Genomic DNA, 25,789 nt, shown 5'->3' on the forward strand with positions numbered 1-25,789 from the left:
TCTTATTTCTCTTCCTTTCATCTATTTTTTTTTTCCACTTCCAGGCTTCTTTGTCCCACTGTTCTCCTTCTTTTCATCTTTTCTCCGGGCACTTTATTGTTTATTGGTGTGTTGTTTTATTTATATTTTTCTGCCTCAGCAAACTAAAGATGGCAGTGATTTGTAACTCCTCAGACACACACGCACACACACATTAAGCCTAATCACCGGTCTCTGTTGTGAAGTTTGTGAGCAATCAGGCAACTCACAAAAACCTTTTAAAGGCTCACACGGTAATTTAATTTGCACATAAATGTTCACGACACACACACACACACACTGTGAACACACACACACACACACTTTGTTTGTGTTGCTCTCTGGGCGGCTGCAGCTCTTTCATTCTCTCTTTTGTCTCGAGTTATTCGCACAGCACGAACGTTTGGTAGTTAGACTTTAACAAGTGTGTGTGTGTGTGTGTGTGCTTGTATTTATTACCTCTTTAGGACGTTTTCTGGCATAAACACTGATCTTGTCAGGACCAGTCGCCCTTGTGGAAAGCAAAAACCTGGTCTTAATGAGGCAGAACCTCACTTTCTTCAAACTCACCCTTCTATTGTCCTCACTAGATAACCATGGAGTCCTCATCATCATCATCATCATCATCATCTTCTGGGGCATGGCGCCTTCGACTGTTGTTGCTGAGGAACGTCAGCACTGGACGAGAGGCCTTAGCAGGAGGAGGCATCAGAGAGGAGGAGGATGAGGACGGCATCGGGGCCACGGTAGCTCTGATCTTACTGTTTGTTCCCAGTTGACGACTCGGGTTTTGTGGCTAAATGGAGACACGCATTACAGTTCAAGAGAATAAGTATGTGAATACATTTTGTAAACACTTGTTTAATGCCACCAACAATGTCATAGAACGTCAAGTTAGTAAGGGGAATTAAAGCTGCAGTGCGTCACTTTTTAATAGAAACAAAAATGTCCATTACTTTAATTCAATTTGGCAAATGAGTTCACCCAATGTTCATTAATCAGCTCCACGTGACTGTTTCTTTGTTTAGATCCCGCCCTCACCTGGCGACATGTTCACGCTGCACACAGGAAGTGATTCGTTTTATATCAACACAGACGAAGGTAAGAGCAACATTGTGTTAGTAAAGCAAGCAGACGGCAAACGTTATCACGCACGTCCATGCACTATCAGCGTATACGCGCACAAACGCTCCTTCATACCCCATTTTTACCAGTCAAAAATGTTTAATTTCAGCTTTAAATGTTGTTAAATTCTGCGTCAAATAACTCTGCAGGTGGGTTTTTATCGGCTTAGTCTCTAATCGGCATCAGTGGGAACGTAAGACTCAGGTGAACGTGCTCATTTCTTCTTAGTTTGTGCTGTTTTTTTGACAGAAATGCACCATTTCCTGCACAACGCGATACCCGATAATTCACAATACGATATTATCACGATATTTAAGTCATGATACGGTACTGTTTTAGGCTAATCCACAAAACGTTTAATGTTCATTAGTTAAAAAAACGATATGCTAAAACCCCACATCTAGTTAGCTTAAATATTAGCATAAATGTTTGTAGCGTCAATTTTTCAACTTTGGGAGCGCTCTATTATTATTATTTTTGTAAAATTGGATGTTCAAAAAGATTGCTTTAAAGAGAGAGTGAAGTAAAATATTCAAAATGGTAACCACTGTAACATTATCACTGAGGTCGTGGTGTCATAGTTCATGCATGGGTGCAGGGGTGGGGGAAAAAACACCACACTGGAAGTGGAAATGTTGTTAATCACATTTTTTTTTAAATGTTTTATATGGGTTTAAAAATCCCAAATATACCCAAAAATCTTATTGTGAAAGAGCACACACAGTGTAAATGTTTGCTCTGCTCTGTAAAGACCAAACATTAACAAACAAATGTTACATACTGCAGCTTTAACTAAACAAATAAAACAGTAGAGGGGAGTTTTATTGTTGGTAAATTAGATTCCTGAAATAGACAGAAGATAAAAAAGAGAGAATTAAGCAACAAAAGAACAGGAAAAAATGAACAGGGCATTCACTGTTCATGTAGGCGAACATGTACGTGAAGTTAAAATTTACCAGAAAGAACAGAACACAATGCGTCATCCTCACAGCACAGAAGAACATTTTCTCTCTGTGCTTCGCCGCCGTAGTGAACTATTTGCATGTTATCAGTCTTATCAGCGTTGATGAGTCACTGTGCCAACAGCGACACGCTCACAGGTCACAATAGGCTTCAGTAAATGGACAGGAAATGACACTGATCTTTCAGAGTAAGACGCTCCAAAAGCATGCAAACCAAAATGATCAAACCAGTGTTGCTTTACACTATAATCAAAGTCAAATAATTATACAGTTTATATACTTTAAGATTTTCTGCTGAAATATCTCATCGATCAAGTTTGTCTGTAAGATTTATGTGATATTTTTTAATGTGGCTGTATGACTTTCATGCTCTGGCAGCTCATGTGGAGGCGGACATGTGTGATTATCTTGACTCCTCCCAGAGGTCACATAAAGATAACAAGTGCTAAAAGACAAGTGTTGAAACACTGTTTGAAGTGAGATGATCTCAAACAGACCATCAGCTGCTGTCTCTCTCTCTCTGCTGGTCTGAGTCACAGCACAGGAGTTTCCTCCCTAAATCATATAAAGTCAACATGTATTTATTAAGAGCAGACTTGTATTGTGTCTCTGTGTATTTATCGTGAGCTGTCGACTATACGTAGCAGGTGCTGCCATCTTGTGAGCAATGTCAGAAATGATGATGTACAAATAAATAAATCTGGTACACAAACCTGGTTTATGATCATGTTGCTGTTTCTGTGCTTGCATACATCATCAGCACTTCATGACCTTCACACTGTTGTTAAAAAGCTGTGTGGGTTTTACCTGCCGGGCCTGTCTGCTGCCTGTGGTTTTAGCCCCCTCTGGTGGTTGAGACTGCTCTCTGGGCACAGCTGCTGGCTGGAGCCTGGATGAAGAAGGTGATGATGATGAATATGATGAGGGAGGAGGATGATGATGATGTGGTGTGCTGACCTGTATGGGTATCGTGGCTGTGAGATGAGGCCTCTGCTCTTGAGGTGCTGGTACAGGTTGCTGGTCAGGGACAGGGGGTTGAAGACAAAGTCCTCGTCCAGCTGAGTAAGACAACGCTGACGGAGACAGAAAAAACCACATAGTCGTGGATCAATCAGACCAGAATGTCTGAATGATGAGATTGCTGTTGTGTTGTAGTGTGGAGCGAGTGGCTGACATGTGATAAGTAATAAGATATTCCTTTATTTGTCCCACACAGGGACATCTGCAGTGTTACAGGAGCCAAAAATCACAAAATAAGAGTATTAATACAATTTAAAATCACTGTAGATACTAGTTATTGGTTCATTTGATGGCATAGACCTGCACTGGATAGCATTACTAATCGTTTCTGTCATTTTTATTGTTGTTGATGTTCTTACTCTGCCTCTGTTTTATGCTTCTTCCTTCATCTGAAAACAGGCTCCGTCAGGCAATACTATCAGACGTGCCCGAGGGAGCGCTTGTGTGTATACAGCGGCGGCACAGTGGTGAGCGTTTATCCTGACACTGACCCTCAACAAAGCCTAAGCAGTATGGCAAATGAGAATTGCTTGATCTCTTTCTGCTTCCTGAACGCGTCTGTGTTCCTAACTAACTTGTATGGTCTGCATGGCGTCAGGTACAGGGTCCTGAGGTGAGACGGGCATGGAGCAGGGCAGCAGCAGCTCTCTGGACACCACGGCCTTCAGGAGGAGCGAGAGAGACGTGGACGACTGGAGGACGTAGTGAGAGTACACGCCTGTGTTTGTACAAACATACACACACTGAATGAATGAGTGTTTACTCAATATACGCTAATAATGTCTAACACACACCCTCTGTACACACACACACACACACACACACACACACCTGAGCCTCCAGCAGCAAACCCCTGCACAGGCTCCACCTGCAGCAGCAGGAACAAGTCACGACTCTGAAAACAGAGGGGCAGTCATGTGATCTGGACTAGTTTCAGGGATAGTTTCTAAATCATTAAGAGGAAACCTGTCCACACACACACACACACACACACACACACACACACACACACACACACACACACACACCCTGAGTGTGTGACACAGAGCATGGAATAAATTGTTGTTGGTCTCCATTTCTTCCCAGTCCAGCTGCCAGCAGGTGGTGGGGCGGATCACTAACGGCAGGCCGTACAACACGCTCTCACACAATCCGTCTGCACGCAGAACCCTGCAGTACACACATGTATGCACACACACACACACATACAGATCGGTCAGTGGTGTAGACTCAACGACTGATGTTTCACTGCAAGCTGAACATTTTTTTAAAAGACACAACTTCCTAATTCTCGTACCTCGCTAACCCAGCAGTGTATTTTATTCTAACTGTGTCGAACCTCTGCTGCATTTAGGTATTTCACTTCCTCTCTACTTTCTAGAAACAGGATATGGTTTTGACACATACAGTAACTGGTACACACCCAAAAATCATATACCATAATAACGATACTGGTGCACATATAGACATGCTCTTATATGTTGAGGAGTTTTTACATTTACTACCTGTACTCGAAAAGTCTGTTTTATAATCACTTCTTTTGTTCTTTTTTTGGTTTCCCACCATTGAAAGAAAATTCTGCCCTGGAGCTTTTTTTTTAAGTGGCATCACATGATGACTTCAGCAGAACAAAGCAGCCTCTGATGTGATGGGAGAGTTTGATCTAAGAACTGCAGAATGGCACCATTCATAGACTATTACACTTCACACATGATCAGTCTCCCTCTGAAATGGAAAATCTGCATTTTCAGTTATGCAGTCTTCATTTTTTTTGTGTTATTCACAAAGCCAAACCCTTCTTGGCATCTTCGTCGACTAGTAGTTGTGTCACAGTAAAAGAAAATAATGGATTTGCTACAGTAAGAAAAGACCAAGTACGTCTTACTTGATTACTTTCAGTGTCTGTGGTGGCTGGCCCTGATTGGCCGAGGCCTTAGTGACGGGCAGGAAGTCCCTGACGCTCTCAGTCTTCACTCCCAGGTTGGGCGTGAGAGCGATGAGTGCAGGGCTGATCAGACGCTCCTGCATATCACACTTCACACACACTGCACGGGGAAACATGTTAGGTTGTGTTAAAAAAAACAACATATTGTCATATTATAACTAAGTCTCAAAACAGCGTGGGGTAGTCGTGAATAACCTGCAGTGGGACTGTCTGTTGGGCTCGGCAGCAGCAGGTGCAGATGCTCTCTGTCGCCTCCCTGCTCTTGAAGCCACGCCTTCAACGTCGTCTCCACGGCGAACACGCTGTTCTCCACTCGCAGCAGCTCCACCTCTGTCGCCAACATCAGACTCTCTGCAGACAGACACGCAAAGACGTGGATATTTGAATATAGGTAGTGTTAGAAAGAAGATTCATGTCAGAAAGAACCCCCCTAAAATAATTAAATGTTGCTCTCTGGCCACTAGATGGAAGCAGCATCTAATAAATTGTCCTCAGCAGCAGGACTTTAATGAATGTGTTGACCCCGGAGTCTTTGGATCATCAGACACTTCTTAAACTTGTCTTGATGACGAGGTCTGACACTGATTTCCTGAAGAAAATAAGCGGGACTATATTTTTGGCAAAAGCAGCCGACGACAGCTCTGCTATGGTTTATTATAGTCAATGAATGTAAATCTCTGCCTGTTTTTCTTTCATTGTCTCTGCCAGCGCTTAATCCCAGAGGACAGGATGAACTGAGCCTGCTCTCCTCTCTCCTCCTGATTTACACTTCATCACACACTGAAAATGACCCAGTGGACCTGCTCTACCCTCTTCTTCTGCTCCAGTCTTCCAGTGTCCATTTATTAGTTTGGACTACACACTGACCTTAAGAACTCCCCTCTTATCTCCTATTCCCTCTGCCTGGTGTTTAATAGTTAATGACCCATCACTAGAAAACTAATGAGACTAAAAGGAGAGGAGAGGAGCAGGAGGGACCGCAGGAAGTGAGAGAGGACACAGATGGAGGAGAGGCGGACAGAAATGGCGATAGATTTCGGAGACGACGCGGAGGAGATGGATGGAGAGTTGGCAAAGTATTTAAACTCTCTCCAAGTCAGAAACTTTTAATTCTTTAGAAGTTAATGCTCTTCTTTTTCCTCTGTCAGAGGGAGATACTGAAGTAAAGCAATTTTTTTGATTCCGGGCGAAAAGTTCTCATGTAGAAATAAGTATAATTCATCTGAGGGCGAAAGAGTCATGATTGCCTCATTCTTGGTGATGGATGTTGCCGTGCTGGGTGACTGCAAGAAGGATCAAGGCAGAGAGTGACAGAGAATGTCTAGTAATGTTGACACTTTAGCTTAACAGCTTCCTCAAAATCCTCTGCTTTCATTTCTGACACGTCACAGCGCTACATTAAAGAACAGGAAAAGGAAAGGCTGCAAACGGAGGAGAGAAAAGCCTGCATTCATTCACATTGTCCCAAAAAGAATGAGAAAGATAGAGGAAGAAAATAAATAAAAGCTGGGGCCAAAAAAAGAAAAAGAAATAGTCTTTATAGAAATAGTCATGAGAGAGAAGAGACAACTCCCTCATACGGACAAAGATGGAGGAAAAAGGCTGTGGCAAATCGATAGTCTTTTTCTTCAATAATGCCTGTCTGGGGAATAGGAATAGTAAGAACCAGAGACAGAGTGAGTGTGTGTGTGAGAGAGAGAGAGAGAGAGAGAATCATGGAAACTGGTTAGTAGAGAAAAGAGGAGAAGAAAGCATAAATTATAGAAAGAGCAAGAGGAGAGAGAGTGGAGGAGGGTTGGAGGCAGGATGAGATAGAAAAAGGAGATGGATGGGAGTAAAGGATGGTGGACCACACTGTCAGAGAGGCTTGTACTTAGACCACAGTGTGTGTGTGTGTGCGTGAGAAAAAGCCGTTAACCCTGACGTGAACTGAAGTAATGATGCTGTCTCTTTCCAGAAAGCTTATCTGTGTTCAGGAGGGATTTGTTTACCATGTTAAATCCTCCTGCCTCCTCCTGCTCAGTCTTTACAGAGTTCATTAAGTGTGTGTTTACTGTAGGTATGCAAAAAAAAAGAAAGAAAAAAAATTCAATTATGTTTTATCATTGCCCCCCTCCCAACTTTATTTCTTCATGCTCTGTTTCCTTTCTTTCTGCTCTGTGAATCTGTTAAATTATAGGAGGCCGATCTGGTGACTCTGGCTGTGCACCTGAATCATATTGGCGATGACGTGTCATTCCCGTGTGTGTGTGTCGGTGAATATGTCAGAAGATAAAGTGTGACACACATGCTGAGGTAAGGAGGCACGGGTCGAAGTGGCTGCTGATGGTGTCAAACATGAAGATTGCAGGTCACATATCTCGTAGTAAAGATAGAAGCGTGCGTCAGCTATATAAGATGTTTAAAAAAAGCTCGATTTTACTGCAGCCTCACACAGCATGATGGTGTTATTTTAACTGCAGGACTATGTAGCTGGTGTTGCTGAATCATCACATCCTTGGGAAAAACACACACGCTGGTGTAAAGAATATCTGCTAATGTCTGTTTACTTTTGCAAACCTTCTGGCTCCAGGTTAATGACCTAAAACCTTTTTCCCCATCCGGGAAGATTCCCTTACATTTCCAGATGTTGATGCACAATTAAGAGACATTAACATCAACATAGTGGTGCTGCTGCTGCTGCCACACACACACAGGTCTGCACAGCTAGTCTTCTTAGGACACTGCATTGACTTTCATTCATTTGGACAACCATAAACAACGGCTTTATATATATAACCATTTAATGACTAACCCTAATCCTGACTAAGCCACAATTCAAATCTTAGCCCTAAACTTAACCGCTTCCCCAGAAATGAGGTTTCTGTCTCTTTAGGACCAGGTTTTGGTCTTTATGAGGACTACTGGTCCTGACAAGGTCAGTGTTTCTGCCAGAAAGTTCCTATGAACGCACACGCGCACACACACACAAATAACTTTGAAACTACTTGATGAAAAATAGATGAAAAATGTAATGACTTCACTTCAGCTCTGATTTCCCTGAAGACACTTTTCTTTTCTTTTTGTTAAATGAATGATATAATCTGTCACCAGAGGCTGAGTTGGTTAGTTAACACCTTTGACACAGGGGTAGAGCTTGCTACGTTTTTTTTTTTTTGTTGAAAATTTGCATTCAAATGAATATTGTACTATAGTTTCCATACTTTAAAAATGCTTCCATACTGTTTTAAAATACAGAATAAGAGCGACAACTTTCTGTGGATCTGTTTGTTTCTGTCTCTGTGACCAGATAGAAATCATCTTTGCAAAAATACTATGACCTAACACATACAAACATCTAGATTTGTGTAACCCTACACTCTTTAGTTTGTCTTCCTCTTATTGACCATCTCTGCTCTAGTTCTCCCTCTGCTCCACCACTGGCCCACGCCCAGTAATGCTTCCTCTAATTCCGTGCATTAGGAAGAGTGCATCATCCTCGTGACCATCGACCAAAGTAACATTAGCTTGGGTGTGGAAGCCGGCGACTCTGCGAGCTAATGCGCGTCCTAAAAGAGGAAGCAGAGCAACTGCACTGAACCCCCATTTTCATTCAGATACAGATTTAGGTTTTTTTACAGGTTTAACCAGACTCACATAATGGCTGCTGCGCACTCTAATGGTGGGAATCCTCACGAAAGCCTCTGACAATTAGTCTAATTCCAGAATGATCACGCTAATGTAGGAGTACTTTTATGTTTCTGTGTCACGCCATGAATACTTAAGACCGCTCTTCCATCATTTTCTTGGGTTAGAAGTACTCAATCTGAGTTTGAGCCCTTTATAATCCATATTAATGTATTTCTAAGAACCTGAGTTTTCATTTAAATAACATGCGGGTTCATTTCTTTGACTATATCATGTCTGTCAGAGACACAAATAGAGATATTAGACGGGTAACTGAGCTCTCTGTTATATTTTTGGTTGCGACGTCAATTTTGATAGTACAGTACTGACAGAGTCTTTGCATATAGATAGCTTATATTGTTCAACGTAAGACTGACGTATTGTGTACCCGTAACTGGGGTCTTGTTTTGGTTGCAACTGAAATAAATGAATAGATAATCTGGCGTAGAACAAACAGCAATAATGCGACTTTGGCACCAATCTGTCATTTGCGTGTGGTGATGAGAGAAAAACTGTATTGACAACCTAAAGCAGCCTCCTGACACAAACCTCACAGAGTGCACTTATACACAGTACATGAAGTAAACACAGCCTGTGGAATTTCCCTGTCACATATTGAGCGACACCGATAACACTCGCTGTCCTTGTCAGTCAGCGTCGTCTGTGTGTGCATTAATGATGAATAGAGCATTGATGTCGTTTCAGACTGGGACAAATAGGACATTGATCATCTGGTCTGAAACACAGGACCCCGACACACTAGCGACAGTGTGACCTAATTGCCTCGCAGCCTCTTCTGTTAAAGCCGTGTGCTCATGGAGGCTTTTAAAGCAGATGGACACTTAAAAAAAAAAAGGACAAAAGGACAAGGGAGGCGAGGAGGGCCAGCGACCACACAGTTATCTGTCTGTAATTGCTGGAGATGATAAAGAGAGAACAAGCTGTGAGTCAAATAGGTAAGAGGAGGTCATACAAAGTAGACATCCTTTAGGTCTTAAGTCAGAGATGGTACATACAAAGAGGGAGAATGAGCCTTCTCGTTCAAGTCTGACACTTGAGTGTATGATTGACAGCTGATATCAGCCTATTTGCAAGAGCAATGATGACACCTTTAGACTAGTAAATCATCAGCGACGTCATCAAGTGTGACACAAGTTGGCAAAATAAAAAGATGAACTGCATTTGTTCTATATCCCACATCCTACATACCAATATTGTGTTTATGTTTTGCCGCCATCTTGCGTTTTCATTGACTGTCCAGCAGCACACACACGCACACCGTGACACTGTCGTCCTAAATATTCACAAGCTATCGATCTTCACCCGCCATAGCAAAGGCCGTCTTTAAACCTCTCTCACACTACGGCAAACGATCGCTGTTTTATGAGCAAACAATCAAATCAAATCGTTGTGTTTTTATTACCTTTGGCATTTCTCCATCTGGACAGCACCCGCTGCAATTGTACAGTGTATACTGTAGGCTTTAGAGTCAATGAAGACAAAAAAGAAAGTTGATGGCTGCAGAATACTCATAAAATATAGAGAAAAAGGGTAAAATTCAATATTAGACTCATTAAAATAGATGGTACAGACGGCCATGTTTTTTACTAGGTAATTAAAGAGTAACATGAGCAAATGTGATTTGAGAATACGCTTTAGTTGTGTGGGAATTAGGGGTACATATATGTATATATATATATGTATGTATATGAATATTTATGTTGGCGATATCATTTGCGCTATTATCGTCATTGTATTTTAACGATGTGTATATTGACAATATTGAGTCTGTAAATTACTTTTTTTTTGGCAAAACTGACAGTCCTAATAGGTCTGTACAGTGTATTGTTATTTTTCTACAGTTAAAGTTTAAATACAATAAATAAGAGTTGTTTCCTTTAATGTTGTGTCCATTGATATAATCTGTATAATTCACATTTCAAAGGACAGCGGCTAAATATTGATATATCGTCAAAATAGATATTATTTTTTGCCAGTATAGGAATTTAACTTTTGTGGGCCAGCTCTTCAACAATGCAGAAAGTGTCAGCAGCACTTCAACAAGATAGATGATGAAAGGATTGATAGAAAAAAAAACATTATTCTATTTAATCTGTGCACCTTAATGTAGTCTGTGCAGTCAGAGGACAGGCTTCACTGGTCAACCACGACACCCACAATTCAGATACGATTCCCAGGCCTCCATTGCAGAGGGAGGTGATGAAAGCAGAGGAGGGATGTGAATGAGCTCTATAGTGGCAGAGAGCGGCAGGTAGTCAAAGAAGGAGAGAGCGAAAACAATACTCACTGGGAGTTTAATAGGCCGGTGAAGCTCTCCAAGGAGTACCCCCACCAGTCCTTTTTTGTTTTTTCTTTTCTTTGCTTTCCACCTGTTGTTCTCTGCAGCCTGAGAAGACTGCAAATGAAGAGGAAAAAATTCAAATTTCCTGTAAGCTGCAACCACAGGTTACACCTGCGGTTGCCAACTATAAAGTTGAATCAGGTTGCAATGAAGAACTATGATGTTTGTTTACTGGCTAATCGACTTGTCCCAGTATATAAGCAATAGTACTGAATTTAAGTCATTTATTGACTGACGTATGCCAATATGCTCCTCTTCAGCGTGATTAGGCAAATTCCAGTTTATCTTCCTGCTAGAGTGTGGGCCTGAGAGGTTTCATGTCCTGTTGTGATGAGTGATGCTATAGTCTATCTGTATGATCACCTGCTGCTCTGCTGACGTCAAAGCAGCAGATGTGTGAACAGCTTGACCTTGGCAGCGTCCGTGTCCCTGGGTGGCAGCGTGACAAACGTGCACTCCTGATTTCCATGTAATCCTCCATATTTATTAACAAATACACACACACACATTAAAAAAAAAATCATGTGTGAATGTGAGAGAGTGAGTTCTGAAATCGCTGTCGTTGGGTTGGGCGTGCACTCTTGTGTCAGCAAGTCTGGGTGGGGTTTCCTCGCACACTCACTTTCACTAACCACACACTAAAGTGAACAAGCTGAGTGTGATGGAAAATGAAGCTTCTGAAAGAGACAGCAGGAGAGAGAGCAGAGAGGCAGAGAGGCAGAGGGCGACCCGGGGTTGAGTGGCTGCAGGTGTGTGGCATAAATAAATGGCGTTTATTGACATTCTAAGGGAGCTCAGTTCAAAATTACCTTCAGAATCACTAGGACTGTGTATTGGCAAGAATCTGGCTATTCAGATTCTGATACCGGGGAGGTGATCCAATTTATTGTCCATTGTTTTCACTTTAAGCAAGGTGATGCACCAAATTGTTATTGTTTTTCCACCCCAAAAAGTCAGCTTTAGTAAAACTCTTAAAAACCTGCTGCCTGCAAGTGGTTAGCGATTTCGATACAACACAAAACTACTGTCAACTTCAGCACGTCAGAGAACTGCGCTATGAAATATTGCGACATTTTAGTGAAGTGATACAATAATTGGAAACTACAGATGGTGTTTAACCTTCTAATGTCAGACTTAAGCCACAACTAGCAGCGCGCTAACTCTGGTGCAATTATATCTAATTGTGCGCTGACTGTCCCTGCAAAAATAAACCACAAAAAGTAGAGTAAAATTGTGTTTTTACAGCTTTAAATACAATAAAAGGCTACAGGCAGTATTCAATTCACTTAGCTTGGCATAGAGACAGTAACATAATGGGAAACTGCCAGACTGGCTTTGTCCAAAACTCACAAAATCAACCTACTGGCACCTCGAAAACTCATGAATACATGATATCTTTACTACATAACAGCTACAGTACAATTGTCCATTGTCACAGGGGGAATGTGCTGGACTATTTTCTACCAATTTTCAAACGTGATTTTTTATTTCTCGCTAACAAAAACCCAGCGTGTATAAATGTCTTTTGAAGGCTGAGCAGTCGAAGGCTTTAACTGCGTTTGACATGAGGTAGCACGGGGACACTTTTCCTCACTGTTTATTCATTTGTGAGCATTTACTCTGTCAAACAATCTTTGGAAAAAAAAGCTACAAGGTCTTTGCATTTAGAATAAGCTTTGTGGAGAGAATGACAAGTGAAAACTGATGGAAGTTTCACATTATTTTTGTAATACACGTGAAGTTAGGCTCATTTAGAGTCTTCAGGATGGACTTCTCCTACCCTTTCATATTTCTGGGCTGTTGGCCAGTGTATTATAATCCTCTCAAGCGGGCACACCATTTCCGAGTCATTATTCTCATGATTCGAAATGGACTATTGATATGTATACTAATCCAAGTGCAGCTGCGTGTGTGTGGGGTGTCACAACAGTTTAAGGGTTGTGAAGGAGGCGGCAAATATAGGCAGTGAGTGAGGAAAATGAAACACAAAGAAAGAGCATCGCATACTCTGACGGTGGCAGATGAAAAAGGAATGGAGTGCATACTGCAGGCAGATACGATTACACAATTACAGAACACCCACAATCTTGGCAACATGGACTGTAGATATTCAGCTGTGACCTGCTGCACAGTCTGAAGCCTGACAACTGTGTTGTTTACTGTTTATGCATTGTCATCTACACGGCCTTCATGTACTAATTTAACACAATATTTCAATTGAGGTTTTAAGTGCGTGGGTTAAACAATACAAACATTTGAAAGTGATCCAGTGTGCTGCTGTGAAAGTAGGTTTTTCATGAATGGAGTCTCGTTTTAAAAGCAGATCTATACTTTATGGACAAAAAAATAAACAGTGGATAAGGCTGACGAGTCGAATAAATCTGAGAGTAATACATCATACATTTAAGGTTATACAGAAGAGATGCGGCGATAGCGAGATAAAAGCAGAGAGGAAATTGGATACTTTACTGGAAGTGAGAGAAAGAAATCCAGAAAGAAAAACATATAGGAGTTTCTTTTCATTCTTTCATTCTTTTTCTCTCTCCAGCTTTCCGACATAGAGATGACAAGAAAGAGATGACGAGGGAGAAACTAAGTAATTAAGGAAGTGCAGAAAGAAGAGAAGGATAGGGCTGCTACGCTTTGATGAGGTTCATCTGTGAAGTTGAGTATGATTAAAAGAAGATTGAAACGTATGTGGGTACTCTATCTCTGTCACACACACACACACAGACACACACACTGAGGAGACATAGTGGTGAGTGAGTCAGTGCAGAGTATACTCAGACACATAAACACACACGTTCTTCATGAGAGTTGTTCATAGGTAAAGAAAATAACTCAGAAAACATCTGACAAAAACAAAATAAATAAAAAAAGGATGGAAAATGGTATTGTTTTTAACTAGTATGGTTGCTTTAAGAACACGTTAAGTTTACTTTTTGTTTACATTGGCATACATAATATTGTGCAATATTGTTCTGAGGTGGCATTCCTATTATATCAAAATCTAATTCAGTTAAAAGGTAAAATCATAGGTAAAATCATAATAAAGAGGAAATAGAGGAGATGTGCTTTTCACACATTTTGTTGTATACTCAATCTACCTTCATAAATAAGTAAGTAAGTTTAAATCTCTGCACAATAGCTGTATAAAGACGCGGTTGAGTTTCCTCCCTGACTGTAAGAACCCGCACACCTCTTAAAGCAGCGATAAAAGAAGGAGAGGAAATAATATTTACCTCCTGGCTCAGAGCTGAACGAGTGAAGCAGTGCAGGAGGTTATTGGTGTGAGACAGACAGGTGGAGGGTGGAGGAAGAATAATACACCACCTCCATAAAACTGCACAAAGACCATCGCTTGAAAACTGGATTCAGGAGCTAAATATGTGTGGAAGAAATGACGACGATGATGAATGATGAATGTTAAGCAGCATGGGACAAGCTCCTTATTATGGAACAACTCTGACAAAGACAGGGTTAGAAAGGGTTAAAAATACTAAATCATTAAGGTCAATTGTACAGTATCCACAGGGGGATGTAGCTCAGTGGTAGAGCGCGTGCTTCGCATGTATGAGGTCCTGGGTTCAATCCCCAGCATCTCCATTTGTTATAACATTACAACAGAGGGAACAAGACAAATAGAAACTGTTCTAATGCACAGCAGTAAGTAGATTATTGATAACGCTTTTGGGATTACACACCATGAAATCTCCTCCAGCTCACTGTCATACAGTTTGGGTTTAAGCCGGCTCAGGGAGATGACAAGACCCAGGTGTTTACAGGAGACAGTGAGACACCATTAATCTCCCAGTGTAGCAGCTTCAGCTGCAGTGTTTGTATGTCGTCATAGCTATATTTCATAGGCATCTTGACCACTGACACAGAAATAACAAAGAAAGATGGAGGATGTCAAAGGACACGTAGGTCACAGGGATTTGAAATAATGGTTTGAAAATGAATCAGATTTCAAATGGGAAATTCAGACAGGAAGCCGATTACTGATAGCTAATCTTTGTGCCGCAGATCGCACTGAGACCATAACTTCAATATGGACACAGAGATTGATGCTTCCCCTCTTTGCTTTGTGAATTCTCGTCGCACACACAGGCACACAGCAACAGCAGATGGAGAGACAGACGCGGACAGAGCGGCGTCAAAGTCATATTTCTCTCGTCTGGAGGGATGGAAGCATTAAACTGTTAAGACTGGCTGGAGCTTTCTTTGGCCCGGAGAAATCGTGATGGATCCAATTCATCCAACAAAAATGTCCGCTGCTTCCTCTCAGCTGGCAGATCCCCATTGTCAGACTCTTAGATTTTCTATGTCACAGAGTTTATGTCCTTCACCAACCGACACCAAACTCACGAGCTGTTACTAACAAAGATGGCTGACTGTTATTGTGGTTTTCTCAAAGGAAAGACACATTTAATTGAAAACAGCGACTGTTAATATCGTCTATCATCTTGGGCCTGTGTATATGAAGAGTAGTGGAGAAGTGAAAATACAAATAAACTCTATTCTGTGGGTTATTCAGTGGCTGAGTGATTCAATCCCTGCTATTTCTAAATGATAACAGCCTCTCAAATGTCATGGTAAAATATCCATGTTTGACCTTGTTGAAAATAAACTCCAGTGTGTCTTTATCCCAGTTTTGAATACGGTCAAACAACAGTCTTCATGATCCTTCACTAAATGCAGGCCCACTGAACTCAGTTTCCCATCCCACCTGGACCCAACCCCTCAAAAGCTATTGGTTACCAATGTGCCCATGTGACCAGACCAGGAAAGCCTCAGCTTCACCCTTCACTGCAGCAGGAGCTCATGATCTCCATGTGCTGCCACCTGAGCCGAGCTAAATGGAGAAGGAACCTCGAGCAACAGAAGCCTACATGGTAATGATTTGCTTCGTATTCACTTCACCTTATTGTCATGTCTCATATAACAACCAACAAACAAACACACAGCAGCACTGTCAACTTTCCTTTAGTTTGTGTTCTTTAAATCAGTTATTCCACTGACTGGAAGTGAAAGTCAGTGTGGGAATGAAAATGGCTTCTTGGGTTACCGCCAGCACTACTGTCAGCTTCAGGTGATGTCACCCACTCTCCTTGTCCTTAATCATGCAGAGGACATCTGCTACTGATATGTACGCTACTGTTTGGTCCTCTTTGTTTTTGTTCTCCGCACTTGTCAACATCTTTTTATACTCATCTGTGTCTCTTTCCCTTCTGTTTCTGTTCCTTATGACCCTCCCTTCTTCTCTGCCTCTACCCCTTTCATCCTCCTGCCTTCATGTTGAAATACTTAATTTCCTCTGAATCAAGCTTTGACTCGGTTTCATGAGAGAGAATAATGAAAGTGAGGCTCTTCTGCACGAGGGTGTAGGAGGCTAGATCTTGGCCAGATGCCCAATGTGAAGTAAGGAACCATTTTTTTTTTGTTTTGTCTGCAAAAGATACACTTTGTCTGACTTTATGACCCATGGAAAAATGACTGCTGTTTTGCAGAAAATGTGTCTTTGTGTTAAAATTACAAAGAAAATCATACTGAGAATAGAGGATTTTCTCTCAAGAAATATTATGCAAAAAACCAACGCAATCTATTTTCTGTCTCATCAATCAAACAATATAGATCGATATTTGTAGGAACTACTGCATCTAGTGTAGAAATCACTCTGACCAAAAACCACTGGAGCCATCATCATCATCCCTCCATGTCTCATTCTGTGTTCTGCCTCTTGCTCTGTGACCTCTCTATCTTCTCCCTGGTGCTCAGTGGCACAATTACAGACCATAACCCGTACCATCACAAGTGCTCAACCTCAGACCGTATCCTCACTTTGACCTAAACCTAGTCCTCTGCCACTATAATCAAGCCTTAACTTTTAACAATCTCTTTTGCACAAGTGTAGACTAACCGAAATATCCACACAATGCCCGTCTTGAGTGTGCAGCTCGATTTGACACAGACTTCCCTGAAGATAAAATGTGAAAACAGTTAAGACTTTTCCTTTTTTTTCTCAAAACAGATACTCCGCCCAATTCCTATGATATACTGCACTCCATGGAGCGACTCAGTGAGACACGCACGTCTAAAATAAATAGTCTGGTGTTAAGTAAGATGTATTTGCCTCTCTCTCTGTTTCTCTCTCTCACAGAACATTCCCACCCAGCATCTTAAACACACGGATGACATTAAGATTCCACAACGCGCCCAGATTCCGGAGTATTCCCAGAGTCAACAGTGCTTCCTAAATTTTATGTATGAGGGTTGATGAATCAGTTACACGTTTCTTTTTTTTTACCTTAAAAACTGAACAGGAACAAGAACAGAGTATATTATAAGTCATTCAGTAAACGTGACATAAAAGTACATTTATCTTTTCTGAACTCAGCTGCACATTCTCTCGTGTTGTACGCGTTTATCCACTTCCCACTCTCAACTCTCAGAGGTTACGTGTTACAAAAAACGATTTAGAACATTTTTGAACATCCAGGAAGTGTGAGTAGAATTCACACTGGCCAGACAGACGGTTAAACTCCTTATCTTTTGATTTAAGGCCTGCTTCAGCTTTCATCCAAATGAACTCTGAGGTCACTGTAGTTCTTGGAAGCGGTTCTGACCCCGTTCCCTTTTCTTGTCTCGCAGACTCTCTATCCAAAATCACGAGATTTACTGTTAGAAATAAATGTCACAGACTAATTGTCAAAGAGTGCCTTCATGACTCCGTGGTGCCTATTTTAGGCCTGATTGTTCTTTTGTCAGCTCTTTTTAAATTAGCATTTCTACAGGCAAATTAGTAAAGGAGAATTTAAATGGTCTGTGTTATGTCATTACATTTTTTAGTTGTTACAGTATATTTAAAGGAGAAAATATTTCTCATTTCTGTAAAGATTCAGTGGTAGAGCACACAACTGTAGCGTCGTTCTTGTTTTCTCCACTTCAGACAGAACTTTTAAATAAACGGTGTTATGCGGGACGTTTTTCAGTGGTTTGTATGAGTGTTAAAGAAAGTGATAAAGCACTCATGAGTTCCAAACATTCCAAACATGTCACAAAAATCACTCGAGTAGAAGATTATGATGGGGGAAACGGGGATACAGGTTGGATTGCATAAGTGACATGATTGTGTCAGGTGATTTCAGACTCACACAAATGTTAGTTTCCAAAACTTCTAAGAAAACGAGCTGCAGCCATTTTGCCCACTGACGCGGTCACTCCTCATCCCTGTGAAATAACACATTCCATTGGTGCATAAACACCCTCCTCTCTTTAACTTTTTCTTCCTCCTCCTCCTCCCTCTCTCTGTGTGTGTGTGTTGCTTTCTCACTTCCCAGTTCTCCCCTTTTTCATTTCCATCCCGTCGTCGCAGCACTCTCTACTTACTCAGACGACACCGCTCACCACTCGACTTCATATAATTACAAAGAATTGTATGTCATTATGAAGTCCCTGTGAGGACTGGCAGACGTGACATATGTCTCCAGTGTTGACAGCAGATATGTGGCAAACGGTAGCAGGAATACAGTGCAATAAACGGGTCAAAGCTGATTTAGAAAACATGGAGGATGAGTATGTGGAAAGTAGCGGGACATAAATAACACAACACCATCTAGTCGTATTAATGCTTCTCCACATGTACGTACAGTATGTCTCCTACCTTCAGCATCAGTATATGTGGTTTCAGGTGATGGAGCATCCTGTCCCCAGTCTCCTACGCTGCTGATCTGCACGACCAGGAGTCGCTTGAGTGACACCAGGTCGGCGTCTTTGAGCCCAGTCTCCAGCTGGCGGACAATCCCAGGCCCTGGCTGGCTGGTCACCACAGTAATCTGGGGAATAAGGTAAATGAAAATGTCTCTGTACAACTGCACTAAACAACATCTATCACTTTAAATAGTGTTATTATTGGGCCTCAGTGCTGTCTGTTCCTGCCCACAGCTTTTCCCGAGAAGCCAATGTTTGAATTGTTCCAGCTGGTGATGAAAGTTATGATACATGTTGTCATTATCTGCAAAAGTACAGGCCACAGAATCACCGCAACAAAGCATACTTCTGGTCTGACTGTTATGTCGCTGTGTTTAGATCCGTGGCATGCACTAAATCACACTCACTAAATTAAATACACACATGTCAGATTTGCAATCCTGGGCCAGTAACACTCACTTCATGAGGAAACTACACCTCTACTAGCAAACATCATTTTTTTGCCAGACTTGTATAACTATGTATAGCAGTATAGCAAATGGGCTATCTGCAAAAGAGGTATATTAAGTCATAAAATTATCATAATGTGTCTTCGGAGATTAAGGAAACTTCATTAAATTGAAAAACTGGCTTCACTAATCACAATCGTGCAGCTATAGTCTCCTCGCAGTTTTAATAGCAAAGCTCATAGTCTCTCAGCATATACTCAGTGATGTGCAGCTATGCACCGGCAATGCCAACCCGTTACCAAACCTAAAAAGCTTCACTGCTATGTAAAATGAGGATTTACAGTGGAGATGTTTTCGAATATACACTGCTGAAAACGGAAAGGTTTTTGTGGAAAGGGAAATAAAACATTGATTTTCAGCCAAGGTGAGCTAATGCACTCTCTCTCGCACCCTATTTAATGATATTTTTCAATTCTAGTGTTTTTTACACTACTGTTGCTGTTCTCATCTTTTCTCATGATGATTCTCTGCAGCTGTTGGCTGCTGCTGCGTCCAATGTCTGCCAGTTGCTGACATGCAAAAAGTAACCAAACCTAGTTTCAATCTAAATAAAACTGAAACAGACAGTTATGTGTGTGCAGGTGCTTGAATTCCGTGTAACCCCGGTTATAAATGTGGCTCATTATTTCTGTCTTCAATCAACAAATGCTCTACAGTGTTTTGAATTGGGATTACAGTAGCAGTTTTAAAAGCTTACATTTGGCCCACCTAAATCTAAGCACTTAATCCACGAGTCTAAGTGAATATTTGTGCCAAACTGAGAGGATTCTCTTGAGACATTCTTGAGATAATGCACCATCAAATCTCGCAATCACTGTAGCGTTCTCAAAAAATGGGACAGAGAGACAGACGACCCAAAAAGCCCTTCTTTACCTGCCTTCTTGCTACATTAACTGTAATTATATCTCTATCTGAGCTGTAATTACCCAACAAGTCATGACACAAATGAGCTGTAACACACTGTAAAACATTTTCTTTTACCAATTTACCATTGCTAATGAAGGGTTTTGTGCAGAGCATCCATGCAAAAGACTTAAAATATAAGCACTGCTTATGGCTGAGGGAGGACAAGGAAGGACAGAGATTAAATTAGTTATGGTAGAAAACAGATAACACAAGTACTGAACCACATGTGATCATTGATGGGTTCTGCTCTCTGCTTCCTGCTGTTTAGCCAAAGCTACTGCTGTTTTGCAGAAAAAAAATGTGTTGCCGAGGGCTGACCCTCATCATCATCAAGGCATGCACACGCACACATGATGTGTATATGAATGAAAAGCAACACAGTGTGCCATGTCTCTGTTTTGTGTCTCTGTAGCTTCTATTGGAGCTATTCATATCTGCTGCTGTCGAAAACAGTGGCTCTTGGTATAATCATCTGCCCAGAGCTTCTAATAAAGCTGGCTGGATTTGACAGATCCTTGTCAACAAACCAGAGCTTTATATCCGGAGGACATGTTGTTCAAATTCAACAAAAAGGCCAGTGACTGTCTCATTTCTCAGCTGTCCAATTTTCATATTTAACAGGGGCTGCTTTCGGTAATGTCAGCTAATAGTCCTCTTTATTGTCATTTCCTGAGACAAAAATGTGCTTGTGCGTGCCCCATGATTTGATCCTGTAACTGGATTATTTGCCTGCACGTGGTACACTCTGTATTACATAACAAGTTGCTGCAATTAACTGGTATCTATGATCTTTAATTTATGTCAACATTCTGATCCACTTTCATTAAAATGAGACAATGTACATTAGTGGGAAGCTAATTACACCATGATTTCTAGACTGTGCCAAAACAGGTGCAACATGAAAAGGAATAGGATTTAAATAAACAAACTTGCCACTTTCTAATGACAGCTGATTGGATGTTTTATCAAAAAGTATCCAGCAAGTATTGGCAGCAGATGAGTAGAGCTCATTTCCTGCATTTGAAATGTACATGAGCTGGTTTTAATTGGCCATTCTGATCATTGTGAAGAGTTGTCAAACACGTTAAAGCTTTTGAAAACACGCTAATGGGATTCATAATTCATAAAGTGAATTGCACAGAGAGCTATTGAACAGGCATTAATGGAGCCTGCCTATATCGTATGAAAAGATGTTCTCGGCCGTGTTCAGGCAGATGCAGTTTTTGTCTCTGCTGTTTCCGGCTGTCGCTCAGCAGTTTATATATTGCGGTTCAATCCCCACATCTGTCTCCACATCTATATGACAAACTGCTGCTATTGTCCTCAGGAATAATGGTTGCTGAATACGTAGAAGCTTTATGACATGTTTATATCCGCTAAGTCACTCGAGTATCTCTATTTCTGTGCAACAATTTTGTGACTTTACAACTTCTGTTGACGCTCACCTCCACAGATAAGATGTTGCTGGTCTGGTTTCCAGTACAGATGTGTCTGACGTACTGTTTAAACTGCTGCAGACTGTCCAGCACTGCCTGTCGCAGCAGCTCGCCTCCTCTGGCTGCTCCTTTGATACAGCCTTCTCCTGGGATAGACCTCAGCTCCTCGACACAGGAATGTAGCCTGGCCAAGTTGCCACGGACCTGCTAAAAATAGAGAGGGACGAGAAGAGGAGAGGGAATAAAAGTGAGAGATAAGGGTGGGTGACAGAAACAGCAAAGGGGGGAAGATATAAGAGAAAGCCATTAAAGGGAAGTGACAAATTGCTTTCCATTGCTTTAAAATGTACTTTATCTTTATCTGTCTCACCACAAATGGCAATACACATTCCTGCTGCCTGCTGACAGCATACAGGCTGAGGAGTGGTATCCTACAGGGTCCATCCAGATTACAGGCAAGGGACAAGAAGTTATCCAGAGCATCGCAGAGCACGGTGCAAGTGTCTGACCACCACGGTGGCAGTGCCTCCACAATCAGGATCCTGGCTGGTTGCCTCCGGAATGAGGAGGACCAGAAAACAAAGCTGCCAGAGTTGGGCGAAGCAGCTGGTCTCTTTCTGCTGTCCATGCTGTCCTGAAAACGAGAAATACAAGATACAATAACTGTAACACTCTGAGTTTGAGAAAATTGAAGAAACTGGTCAAACATTCTCATTATTTGACATTAATGTGTTGTCAACAATGACTTCTAATAGTTTGTTTTGTCTGGTGATCAAGGTCGGCTTTTTTCATTCAACATATTAAATTTTGGGGGGGAAAAAAGACTCCTACTGAACTCTTAACCTTTCAAAATGTGTACTTATTTTCCCTTTTACAGCTTCAAATGCATCATCAGATGGAAAAGTCATCCGTGTAGCCGTCAAAAGGAAAAACTTATTCACAGGATGTGGCCAGAGCGACGGAGAAGGTAAAACCCCACACTCTTCACTGAATCAGTCACTCAGTCATGTGACACCCTGTCATTAATAATCTGCCTCTTTGTGTCTGGTCAACGGCATCATAATTAGAGAGAGGAAACTCCCTATTTAGAAACATAACTGCCCACCTACTGTGACACACATCAGTACTACTAGTCATTTCCACACCTAAATGAGCAAGAACAGACATGAACCACGGCGTATGACAAAACCACCGAAACAGGAAACAAGGCAACATATACCATGATGAAGGTTTTGGGGGCTTTTATTCCACCAAAGCTGACACAAATAAAATATGCAGACCAGTGTACTAGGAATCTAAATCAATCAAAAAAGGGCAGTTTAACAATAATTGATTGGAACAACATTGCAAAAAACTTACTCATTGCTGCTTTGATGTACATACATTTGATTTTATATAACTGCAAATTTAATATCTCTGAGTTAGACAAAATATACAGTCTGAAGAGGTCACATTAGCCTCATGAAAATGGAAATCTCATACCTAAACTGTATATTTTCCCTGGTCCCAACTTACTTTCCAACAGGAAAGCTTTTTCAAACAGTTTGCATGGAACTTGAGTGGAAAATAGAATAAACACAAGTGAAAGGCTTTAATCAGCCAGTGTCCAAGGGTCTGAGTTCTGAAGCCTAAGGGCCTACGCAGGACAATTTTGTTTACAATTGTAGACAAATGTATTTAAATGTGGATGGAATATTTCAGCTTTCTGTCATCATAATGCCAGGAGGCCTGCGTCATGTCACTTGTCAGGGTTTAAATGCACACAATACTGCCACACACTTATAGACAGACACTTGCACAATATCAACCTAATGGTCTGCTGACGTCTCCAACTTGCACAATAATCCAGTTTCATAGAAAACACCTGAAAGTCTGGGCTGCTCCAGTTAAAAGACCATTGAAAAATCAAAAGCAGAGCTTTAAAGACTCCATCCACGATCTGAAATACACTCCTCTGAAACCCTGCTCTCTTCTGATCTTCACAGGCGAAGGCTATTTTACCTGTAACAATCAACATAAAGGGCATTGTGTATGACATTGTGTGTTTGCCATCTGATCTCATGGCCTTATAATCTGTCTTTGGTTCTGTTCATTTTCAATCCTCCTTACCGCTCAGATCACACACCTTTGTTCTGGCATCATCTCTTACACCACCATCTATTTTAAAAATGTAAACATTTAGTAATACTGAGTGATCTATTACCATTAAATAAAATGCTATACATGTTTGAAACATAGCAGTGTACATAATAACAGAGGAATGGGGGACAAAGTCAGAATTAGTAAAAAAAGAAAAAGAAAAAAGAAAAAAAGGGTTACCATGTCCAACTGTTGTACCAGTTTTTGCTTGTGTTATTTTAATTTTCTAGCTGACCTTTGCTAGCTAAAATGACATTTAGCCAAAATAGCTACCTGTTACCTTAGATGAAGTTCCTCTTCTTTAGTTGGCCTCTGCTGGAACAATGATGGAAAAGTACTAAATACTTTTACTGTTTTTGAAAGTATCAGAGGGATTAAAAAAACAAAAATAAAAATATAAACAGAAGCTATTAACAGGTTGTTGCTAACACAGCTAACTCCTCTATTAGCTGTGTGGCACCAGGACAAAACACCAGATTGACTGTCATAGATTGTCTATCGGAAAGATGGTTCACTGAATACTTTTTACGACTGAAGATATTCAAATCTAAATATGTAGTGCAAGCTTATTAAGTTTATTGTTTATTTAAGGGACAACAGACAAATTGTTTCAGAGTTAGCTAATAGCTAATTTGCATCTGCAAACACACAACAATCAGGACAACATAAGAATAGTACATAAGAATACATTATTGTTTCATTAATTTCTATCACAGAGACGGGCATTATTTCCTCTTAGGGCAACCTTTGTGACACTGTAATGTATGGGCAGTAGGGAACTTCATAACAACACCATTTTTTATTTTAAGGGCATCCATAAGAAAATAAGTTACTCATGGGGCACTGCATCGCTTTTCTCCACGAGAAAGGCACTGCTTTAGAAACAGCTTTATTGATATTTTTCTTTAGAGGTCATGCGAATGACAGCCAGTAGAGCACTTCCTCGTGTTTTTACCACTCTAGAGGTAACTAGTGTGCATGTGTTTTTGTCCATTTGTCTGGGAGGCGATTGTCCACCCCCGTGCACACCACTGTGTCTGTGTGCATGAGACTCGCATGAACTTTCACATGTGCTTATGAGAGACGAGATGAGGTGTATGTATTCTAGGCATGAAAATAAAAAAAACTTCTGCCAACTCTCTGAACCTCGCAAAACCATTTCCAGATCCATTTGCAGAAGTCCAGATTTAGTGGCATGTGTGTGCGTCTCTCTCTTTCTCTCTCACTCCTTTTGCACAGATGCACACTTTAAAATATGTACACACAAAAAAATGAAATGCACAAATGCTCTCTAATTCAGTTGCAATAAGCACACATACTTCTAGGTCAACAGGAGCTTTGCCACAGTGCACTAATCCCCAATGCCCATTTAATTTATTCAGGGGGGATTTGGTGAAAACTTTGCCCACAAGTTTCTGCACACTAGTTGCTTTTTTCAGTCATGTGAGTTTCTTGAACCTTTGGGGCTTTTGAGTCGAGTTACTCACTGTGTGATTGGGGGATACGTTGGTTGCTGCCTTTAGACGTTTCAGATTAACGCTCTTGTGTTAACAGCGGCATGAAATTAAGAAATGTCCTCACTACATCGTGATGGTTTTAGTTGCATGTAAGTCGAACATTGAATAATCAAATTATTTTTCTTGCGAAACCCACTCATCCTCTCTGTTGTGGTTCTGCAGTAAGTCAAGTCGATGAGTAATATTGCATCTCTGCGTCAACAGCTCTACACATTGTCTTGTGGTTTTAGAAATGGATGAAGTCGAGACGGTTTCTTCCTTTTTCTAGTTTTGGTGCTACAGATAACCTAAACAGCTGCTGGCGTTAGTTTGGTTTTCTGACCTTCTTGCTGAACTTTCTTGGCAGAAAACCAGTGTTTTACTGTTTAGTGGGGAATTTGAGCATGAAATGTATTTTATTTTATTTATCCCTTATTTTGCCAGGAAGGTCCCATTGAAATACAAGTTATCTTCTTCCAGTGAGTCCTGGAAATC

The 25,789-nt window shown here is 41.1% G+C and overlaps 1 protein-coding gene across 1 annotated transcript; it reads right to left on the reverse strand.

Moving 5' to 3' along the window:
* Positions 1 to 604: 604 nt before the first annotated feature.
* m1ap (meiosis 1 associated protein) lies at positions 605 to 22,287 on the reverse strand (the record flags this gene model as incomplete). The annotated part of the gene is made up of 11 exons (XM_083906972.1): positions 605 to 814; positions 2,913 to 2,994; positions 3,063 to 3,178; positions 3,701 to 3,843; positions 3,957 to 4,020; positions 4,154 to 4,295; positions 5,011 to 5,170; positions 5,266 to 5,421; positions 18,762 to 18,933; positions 21,669 to 21,866; positions 22,030 to 22,287. 11 exons carry the CDS (start codon positions 22,285 to 22,287, stop codon positions 605 to 607), a joined length of 1,701 nt encoding a protein of 566 aa, XP_083763098.1.
* Between the last annotated feature and the right edge of the window lie 3,502 nt (positions 22,288 to 25,789).

Source organism: Microchirus variegatus, assembly GCF_963457635.1.
Source record: "Microchirus variegatus genome assembly, chromosome: 2".
Taxonomy (NCBI): Eukaryota; Metazoa; Chordata; class Actinopteri; order Pleuronectiformes; family Soleidae; genus Microchirus; species Microchirus variegatus.